The following is a 9363-nucleotide window of genomic DNA, read 5'->3' on the forward strand; positions in this document are numbered from 1 at the left end:
CCCAGGAGGGAAGCCCCAGCCCGGCCCTCTCCTCCCCACGGCCAAGCCGAGCTCTGAGAAGGACTGCCGTCTGCGTCTTCACCCATCCCCTCCGCAGGCCTGTCCCCCGGGTTCTCTCCGCCGGCCCAGCTAGAGGCCGGGAGGCTGATCGCAGTCCTCAGGCGGCCTCCTGGCGCAGGCTCGGGTTGGGTGGTTACCGGCGAGGCGCCCTGGCCAGGCCCCGGAGGTTTGTCTTTGCTGCCGGCTGGCCCGGTGCTGGCGCCCCAGGGCGGCTAAACGGACTCCCAGGCTGAGAGGCCTGTTCCCAAGGTGCTCAGGGCAGCAGGGCGGCCGTCTCTCCGAGATGCCCTTTTCCCTGGGGGGCGGCGGGGGAAGGAGCTCCAGCCTTGCAACTCTTTGGGGAGCCAGGCCCCTGTTACATTCTGGGGGAGCTTGGGACAAAGCCTGTGCCCACCGGGACCGAGGCTCGCACCGCCCAGGCCCAGAGGGGGCTGTGGGAGCGCCCGTCTTCCCCGACGGCGCCCTGCGCCCCGGCACCACCCAACCCACCGTCCCCAGAGCTCCCCGGCGGCCGCTGGGAAAAGGCCCAGGGCACGGGGCTCACACCAGGCCGGGCATCTGCGCCCGCAGGAAGGGCACGGAGGCGGCGGCGGGGAAGGCGGCCAGGGGGTAGGCCAGGGCCCCGGAGAAGCCGAGCAGCGGCGGGGGCGGCGCGGGCGCGCTGGGCGCCAGCGGGAAGGGCAGCGCCGCGGGGGCGCCGGCGGCGGCCGGGGGACTCTCGTGGTAAAGCACCGGGACGCGCACGAGGCGCTGCGCGCCCGGCGGGGACAGGCTGGCGGCCTCCAGCTCGGCGGCCAGCTGCCGCTTCCACTTGTTGCGGCGGTTCTGGAACCAGATCTTGACCTGCGTCTCGGTGAGCTGCAGGGACGCGGCCAGGCCGGCGCGCTCGGCGCTGCTCAGGTAGCGCTTCAGGTCGAAGGTGGACTCCAGCTGGAAGACCTGGCTGCGCGAGAACACCGTGCGCGTCTTCTTCTTGCGACCGCCGCCCACCGCCAGGCCGCCGCGCGCCTCCCCCGCCGCCGCCGGGGCCTCGGCCGGCTCCGCCGCCTCCTCCGCGCCGGCCGCCGGGCCGCGCGCCTCCCGCTGCGCCGCTCCCGGCCCGGAGCCGCGCTGCCAGGCGCCCTCGGCGCGGCCCATCTCCTCGCCCGTCTCCGGAGAGTCCCGATCACTGGCTGCAGGGAAGACAGGGGCGCATGGTTGGTTGTGCGGCCGTTCCCCAGGCCCGGTCACCCACGGCTACAGGCTGGGAACTATTCCGGGCACACCCCCCCACACACGCGCACCCCACACCAGGGCAGCGCGCACATCTCCGGGGGACGGAGAGAGGCCGAGCAACAGGAGGTGGACCTGAAGACAGAAAGGACACCAACACGTGGCCACCCATCCACAGCGGAGACAGAAAAGGCAGAGAAATGGGCAAATGCACACAAACGCAAACAGAAAGCTCACTTCCTGCGACAGTTAAGACGCAGCAAAGAAAACACACAAACGCCCCAGGCCACGGCGCAGAGGACAGATGTCCTTCAGAGAAACGTGCGGGGTGCCCTGGAAAACGGCAGAGACGGCCCCTGGTCCCAGCCCCCCGGACACGGAGATGAAGACCTGCCGTGACCCCCAGGCACAGCCCTCGGGAGCAGATGCAAAATTCCCGCGTGCACAGAAACAGTCCTGCAAGGGGAAGACAAGCCCGTGCAAACGATCCCCAAAGAACACTCCAGAGCCCGGGCGACACCGGGTGCCCACACACCCCGTTCCCGACCCCTAACCCAGAGGTCCACAGTTGGTGCTTAGCAACCCGCAGTCTCCCTCGGAGGAAGCACACACACACACACACACACACTCACACACGCAGCAGCCTTGTCCCACCCAAACACACGGGCCGTGAAGCCTGTGGGTTTCGGGGTACAGAGGTCTGCAAGGGGGCCGTGACCCAGTGCTCCAAATACTAAGCTTCCAACCCCCAAAGGTGAGGAAGATGCCCAGGCTGGCAAAGGATGGTGTCACCCGCTGAAAGTCTGTCAAGGACCCAGATTCCAGGCCCGGCTTGAAGAAGCCGAGGCCTCATGGCAGGGCTCCGCAGGCCACCTTGAGGGTCCAGTTTGTCCCCCCACCTGGCCCGAGCTTCTGCGCAAAGGTCCTCAGGCTGGCGGTCCAGCTGGAGTTCGGTCGGGCCGCCCTCAGAAGGCTGCAGACTGAGGCCGTGGTGTGTCCGCAGAGTGAGTGTTTGCACTGGTGGGCTCGCGTGGTGGCTTGGGCCGGGTCGCCTGGCCCCATGAAGGTGCGCAGATCTGCCCCGTGGGGGGGAGGGTGCAGATCTGCCCCATGGGGGGTGCAGATATGCCTAGTGGGTGGGTGCAGATTTGCGTGTGCCCCAGCCCAACCCTGGTGCCTAAGCCCTTATGGTGACTGCAGAGGGGTCAGATTCTAGGCTGGTGTGCCTGCCACCAGATATGGGGAGCCTCTGGGTACCCACAACACCCCACACCCCAGACTCACAGAGGCTCGTGAATTGCCACAACGCACATCAGGCTCGCCAGCTCTGGCGCAGACTGGGACCCTAACCCGCATGGCGTGAAATGAGGAGCAGAGCCATGTGGTGGTGAAGCTGAGTGGGTGGTGGAGGGGTGAGGGGAGTGGAGGGCTCTGCCCGGGGACACCCTCTTCAGGGCCCTAAATGTGATCCCCTGATTTCAGGGGACCCACTGAGATCTGCTCACATTTAGGAGAGGGGCTTGGACTTTCTGCGAGTGGTGCTGAGACCCGGGCTCGCCCCCCACGCACACACATCAGAGAGGGGGCTCTCCGAGAGGGGAGAGGCCTCTGCCCACGCACCTGAGCTCGCGGGAACATGCCACAGAGCAGAAGGGACTTCGGATTGAGAGCCCCAAGAACCCCGACTGCCCACACAGTGTGTGTGCCTGTGTGTGTGTTGTGGGGGGGCTGGCAAAACCTGGGAGCCTGGTTGGAATGGCTTCCTGGTGTCCCTCCCACGTGTCTCCCAGCAATGAGCAGGTCCCCGAGGGAGGCAGGGACCCCAGGAAAGGGGAGCGGAACTCAGGGTTGGGAATGAGTGGGCTCCGATGCTGAGAACCCCCACTCCCAGCCCTCAGCAGGGAACAAAGGCAGGAGAGGGGGAGGAGCAGAAAAGGAAGGGAGGGGTGAGACTGGGGGCCTCAGAACAGGCTCCCTCCTGCCCGGCAGACGCAGCCCTTGGGCCAGGGAGGCCCAGGGGGGAGGCCCAGGCCCCGACGTCCCAGGCCTGGCCGGCCGCTCTCCCAGGGGACGAAACTTTGGGGAATGGACACTGTGGAAGGCCCTCCCCTCGGGGTTCTAGCGCCCACCACGGTGGCTCCGTCTGCTCAACCCCTGCACTCCCCGCGTCTGACACGCCGCTTTGCACCCCACCCGTCTCTCTCCTCTCCGGCCCCTTCCCTTCTCCCTCGCTCCGGGTTTCTCCCGCGTCCCGCTTTCCGCCTCCACCCCTCTCTCCGGTTCCTGCCCCCTCCCTGCTCCCAGTCCTTCCCAGTCTCCTCTCCGTAATCAGACTTCACTTTCCGTCTCTCTCCAGCTGTCTGTCGTCCCCTCTCCCCAGGTCCGTCCCGCAGCTCCCGGCCTCCCCGGGTCCTGCGCAGCCTGGCAGGGGGTGAGACCCGGACCCTGCCCAGCCTTCTCCCCGCGGGGCACCCCGGTCCGGGGAGTGGGCCTCCAAACCCGCCCACCCGGGGCCTCTGCGGGCGGCCCCACACGACCCACACCCCGCCACGCACAGGAGGAGGGCGACCCGAAAAGGGCGCGCACGAACCCGAAGTCCTCGCGCAAACGCGGGGAAGGAGCGGCGCCCGGGCCCAGCCAGCCCCCCGCGCGCCCCCCACTCACTGTCTGGACTGAGGCCGCCTCCGTAGCCGCCGTGCGCCCGCGGGAACCAGCGCGTCGCGCCGCCGCAGCCCAGGGCGTAGGGCGGCCCGGGCCCGGGGGGCGGCCGGGGACCGAGGCCCAGCGCGCCGGGCCCCAGCAGAGCGCGCGCCCGCGCCTCCCCGCCGGGCCCGGGGCCCACGCGCAGCGGCCGCCGCCGCTGGAGCCGCCGCCGCCGCGCCAGCTCCGCGTCCCGGTCCTCGGGGTCGTCGCCGTCCTCGCCGCCGTCCTCGCGGCCGCCACCGCCCTGGGCCGCGCGCCCCGCGCCCTTGGCCTCGGCCGCCAGCAGGTTCTCGATGAGGAAGGCGGAGGCGCGGGCCGGCGTGGCGCGCCCCGGCTCCGTCAGCTCGTCCGGCATCGTGGCCGCGGGCCCGTCGGGCTCAGCCGGGCTCCTCGGGGTCCCGAGCGCCCGGGGCGCGGCCGGTCCCGGTCCCCACCGGGGGCAGAGGCGCGCGGCTCCCGGGTGCGCGCAGCGGCCGAGCCTGGAGACGCCGCTCGGGGCGCCGGCGTCGGGCCCCGAGGTCAGGCGGCGGCCTCCGCGCGGGGCCGGGCAGGGCTGGGCCGGGAGCGGGCGCGCGCCGACAGCCGGCCGGACAGCCGCCCGCTCGCCTTTCCCGTCGCCGCTCTGGTCGCCGCCCGGGCCTGCCCCGCTGGAGGCGGGAGGGGCGGAGGAGGGGCCAGCAGGGGCGGGGCGCGCGGGCGGGCCGCCAGCTCAGCCCCGGGACTCGGCGCCCGGCCGGGGCGCGGCCACTGCCGGAGACCCTGCGGGCGCCGGGCGCGCGGGCCGTGGCGCGGCCGGGGACCCAGGCGGGGGGTCGCGGCGGGCTCGGCCCCGCGCGCTCCATTCCCGGGGTCCGCGCCATCGCGGCGAGGGTGGGGGAGGTGGGACCTCGGCCAGGCGGCTGCCCATTGGCTGCGGGGCCCCGATGAGGAACAGGCTGGCCAATCACCGTCCGGCAACGGCCGTAATCGCCTCGCCGCGGGGACGGAGTCGGACCGCGCGTAACCGTGTGCGCGCGCGCGAGGGGGGTGTGCGGGTGTGCGCGGCTGTGCGCGCGTGTCTGGGGGGCGTGGAGACCCCGGGGCATCCAAGAGGCCGCAAGAGGCTGGACCAAGGTCTTTTATTTATTTATTTTTTTTAAGACCCCGGGGTCAGGGCTGCAAAATTGTGGCCTATTTTCATATTCACGCGTAATGAGACGTGACTACCTGCGTGGTGCGCGGAACGCTAGTTCCCAGGCTCAGCCTTAGAGTGTAAGAAACCCCCATGGCCCCGCCTGAGGTCACGCCGAGTAAGAGCCGGTCCCGCCGTCGGTCCGTCGGTCCGCTCCTCCGGAGGCTCGGGCCTCGAAGGGGGGCGGGGCTCCCGGCCCAGCCGCTCCCCACCCCGCCCCCGCCTCCGCCGAGGTCCCCGGGCAGGTCCCGGGCCTCTTTGCGCCTCGCGTCCCCCGACGGTAGAGCCGCGTGTGGGGGGGCTCCCGTTTCTGCGGCGGGGAGCGCGGGGACCCGCGCGTATCCCGCCCTCGCCGCCGCGCTCCGAGCCGCGGCTGCCCCGGGCGACCTTTGGACCGGGCTCCCCGGGACCGGGTGACAGCCGAGTCGCCGGGTCGCGGCGCGGTCGCGCGGGCGGAGCCGGCTTCCCGGGACACGGGTGATCGCGGAGAGAGACATCCATGCGCCCAGGGCCAGCCGGGGCCCCCGTCCAGCCCAGCGCCGGCTCCGCGCGCGGCTGCAGGCCCGGGCTGCGCGCTCGCTGAATTGCGCGAACTGCCGGGCGGAGGGAGCGTCCAGCCCCTTTCCCCAGGGGAGCGCGGGGGCGCGGGGAGCCTGCCCCGGTGGTAAGTGGCTCTGGCGGGCCTGGAATTCGCTCGCTCTGAGCCGGGCCCTCGGCGCAGACCCGCGACGGGCTGGGAGACGCAGCGGGGCCGCGAGGCCGAGCAGGCCGAGGCTTAGCCGGGACCCTCCGGGCCAAACGGAGCGCGTCCCGGGGGAGCCCGCGGCGTGGCCCCGGGAGCCCGCCACCCCCTCGGCCCTCGCCGCCCGCGTCTTCCTCCCGCGGCTGCCAGGACGGACCTGTGGTGCCCACTGACGGTGCCCTCCGATGAGAGGGGGGTAAGAGGGGGCGCACTCAGGACCCGACGCTGGACCCATCCCCCGAGGCCCTGCATCCTGCCCCAGGAGGAACGAAGAACATCGATGGTACAGACTCACCGAGTTAACCCGGCCTGGCCTGGCTGCCTGGAGATGACCCCTCTCCATCTATAGATGAGGACTCTTAGTTGGGGTCTCGGGAAGAGCTGTGGTCCCCCAAGTTCTGCTCCCTGGGGCTCCCCGTCCAGAGAGGCCCCATCAAGGGGAGGAATGAACCCCCTAGTTATAAAGAGACCTACTAGCTCCTGGTTCATCACCGTGGAATCCGAGGGCTTCTGACAAATGGGGAAACTGAGGCCAAAGAGGGGCAGATAAAAGACCCGCTGTGGAGAGGAGTGCCCGCCAGGTAACACCCCACATTACCAGGCGGCCCTGGGGCTCCCAGGGGCCGGCCCTCAGGCTCCTCTGGACCCACCGCCTGAGTCCGGGGGACCCCGCGCCCATGTGTCTGGGCACCTTCAGGGAGGGCTCTCCTCTAAGCAGCTTCCAGTTCTCTCTGCTCCCCGCTGCTGGCCCGGGGTAGGGGCCTCACCTTTCTGACCTGTCCCCTCTCCTGTAAACGCAGCTAATGAGCGTCCTGTCCCCCTGGGCTGTGGGGAGTGGGGGTTGGACCAGTGGGCCTGGGTCTCCCTGATGGAGGGGATGGGCCTTCCTGAGACAGCACCGGCCTTCTGGGGGCTTCAGAGGGCTGTCCCTGACCTCAGGGCACTGGGCAATGGCTGGCACACCTCATGTTGGGTCCCTGCGCTGTCCGGCAGGTGACTCTCCTGGAAAAGGGGGAGGGGGGGGTCAGTCGCTGCGGTGCCGGGTCCGTCAGCCTCCTGGTGCTGGCTCGGGCCTCAGCTCCGCTCCGGGCTGGTCAGAGCGCAGGCACCCTCCAGGCGAGGGGGAGGCCAGGTTCCCGAGTTCCCACAGGGTGGGCAGCAGGGGCCCTTGGGTGGCTGCCTCCTGCCTGCGAGGCTTTGCTCAAGGCTTCGCTCGCTCGCTCACTCGTTCCAACGGGGCCACAGCTCTGAGCAGCAGCTGTTCTCAGCCCCAGGACAGTCTCACGGCCCCGACACTCTCCAGACTGAGCCCCCAACAGCGCTGCTTGGAATGGGGTTCCTGGCATCCCACGGCCAGAGCCCAAGCTTCTGGGCAGCATTCTGACGCTGAAGGACTCCCCGTGAAGAAGAGTGGAGCCTCGGAGTCAACAGGCTCTCACCATCTGTGTCTCATCTCTGTGAGGACCCCCTGGGCCCCCAAACCACAGCAGACCTTCCCTCATCTCTGTCCACGCCTGTCCTTCCTTGGTCTCCCGGACACCGTCTCTCCAGGGGCCGTGGCCACTGTGGAATCCCAGCAAAGGCTCCAAGGGGACAGCCTGTGCCCTTCTCACCTGGGCTGTGCCTTGTCACCTGTGTCACCATCCCCTGCCTCCGGACTGGTGGCCACAGGTGCTCCACAACCAGAGAGAATGAACCAGTGGACAGTCACCCCCTATTTTGTTTTGTTTTAATAAACTTTTTCTTTGGGGATAATTTCAAGGAATGTCTGTCTACTTTTAAATTTCCGTTTTATCTTAGTTTGGCTTCTATCATCTCTCACCTTAGTTCTACTTGTCCTTGACCCCTGCCCGCCCCCAGGAACCTGCTCTTGCCGGTCACTTTACACCAGCCTCCTTTCTCTCTCATTTTTTCGCTTGAAAGTACACATGTGAGGTCTATCTCTGCTGACAAGTGGAGCAGTGGTTTTTAAGCCACCTTGTGCTAACCCAGCAGTCGCACACACCACTGCTGCAGTTCCCATGGCCACGTTACACACTTCCCCAAAACCTAGTGGTGTAGGAGCCATTCATGAATATGCTCCTGGGGTCTGTGGCTTGGAGACAGTTTGGCTCTGGGGGGTGAAGGTTGGGCCCCTGCTGGCAGACCCGAATGCAGGGCAGGGGACTCATTTATCTGCAGCCCACGCTGGTGTCAGCTGAGGGACCCCTGCATGGGGCCTCACCATGTGACACACATGGGTTCCCAGGACCAGGGTGTGGGGGGGGGAGGGTGGGCCCTGGCCTGGGGATCCAGAGCATCGCTCCATTGCTTGCTGTCCTCTCTTGACTGGAGCAGTCACAGTTGCCATGGGGCTCCCGGGGAGGGGACTTGGACCCACCTGTCAGTAGGACAACTGTCAGATTGTAGTGAGAAATCCTGTGTGGTCATTTGGAAAAAGACAATTGACTCCCACTGGGGGACTTTTAGGTTGCTGCCAACTCCTCCCTATTGCTAATAACCTTGTGATGAGCAGACCCGCTATCTTTCTTTATGGGCCTGAGAGTGTCCTGGGTGGGGGTCCCCAGCAGGGAACTGCTGAGTGAAAGGTCCATGCAGACAGACTCAATGCCACTGGGAGCTTCAGAAGGATGATCCGTCTCGGTCTCTGCATATTTTTGTGAGCACTTGGTTTTATCTGACTTTCCTCACTGTGACACTGTGACTTGAGTGAAGGAAGTTGGGCTGTTTGAGGTGATGGTGCTCTGATTGCTGACTGGCCAGGAGCTGCAGGACCAAAGGCAGGGAGATGGGAGGGGCCAGGGCAGTTCATGTGCCACCACCTGAGAGACTGATGGCTGGGAGGGAGAAAACAAGGATGGCTGCAGGGAGAGAGTGAAGGCCTGTGCACATGGCAAGCCAAAGAATGAGGTTCTTAGAGTACAAAGCAATAGGGAGCCATTGAAGGTTGTAGGACTGGGGAAGTGACAGGATCACAGCTGGGCCTTGGGGAAGTGACCTGAAAGCAAGCACAGCGGCAGGGTGGACCACACAGTCTTGCTGTGGTCCTGGTGATACCCAGCAAAGCCCCGTGAGGTCAGTGGCCCTGCAAAGGGGCCACGCCTCTGGGACCCACCAGGTGGCGCACAGGCCTGGGCAGTCGGTGTGGAGGGAGGGATGCTGCAGGTGGACTTCAGCTGTGGCACCAGGCAGGGCCTTCTTCGCTCCTCTTGCAGCCCCTCCTAGCTCAGTCCTGAAGGGGGGCAGGGGGGAGCCCCAGTACTGGGTTATTGGCTCCTCAAGTGGTCTGCTCCCCACCTCCAGCCAGCAATAAGCATCCTTGCAACTGTCCAGATGTGCAGGCCCCAGGCCCCAAATCGCAGCCCAGCCGCTGAGTCCACTGTGGCCATGAGCAAGTCACTACGCTCCGGAGCCCTCAGTGTCCTCGGCTGTCAGCTGGGACTAACAGTGCCATCCGGCCCCCTGGCGCGGGCAG

At 67.6% G+C, this 9363-nt stretch overlaps 1 protein-coding gene across 1 annotated transcript; it reads right to left on the reverse strand.

Moving 5' to 3' along the window:
* Positions 1-600: 600 nt before the first annotated feature.
* On the reverse strand, positions 601-4330 carry HMX1 (H6 family homeobox 1). Its single transcript, XM_087817145.1, has 2 exons — positions 3937-4330; positions 601-1232 (listed from the first exon to the last, which is right to left on the reverse strand). Exons 1-2 carry the CDS (start codon positions 4328-4330, stop codon positions 601-603), a joined length of 1026 nt encoding a protein of 341 aa, XP_087673271.1.
* Positions 4331-9363: the final 5033 nt, after the last annotated feature.

The sequence above is a fragment of the Miniopterus natalensis genome, chromosome 1, assembly GCF_054644295.1.
Source record: "Miniopterus natalensis isolate mMinNat1 chromosome 1, mMinNat1.hap1, whole genome shotgun sequence".
In the NCBI taxonomy this organism is placed as follows: domain Eukaryota; kingdom Metazoa; phylum Chordata; class Mammalia; order Chiroptera; family Miniopteridae; genus Miniopterus; species Miniopterus natalensis.

Coding starts and splice junctions, on each gene's coding strand:
- HMX1 (XM_087817145.1), bottom strand. CDS start 4,330: ATGCCGGACGAGCTGACGGAGCCGGGGCGCGCCACGCCGGCCCGCGCC. Junction 1,233..3,936: donor AGGCGGCCTCAGTCCAGACA/GTGAGTGGGGGG, acceptor TCTTCCCTGCAG/CCAGTGATCGGGACTCTCCG.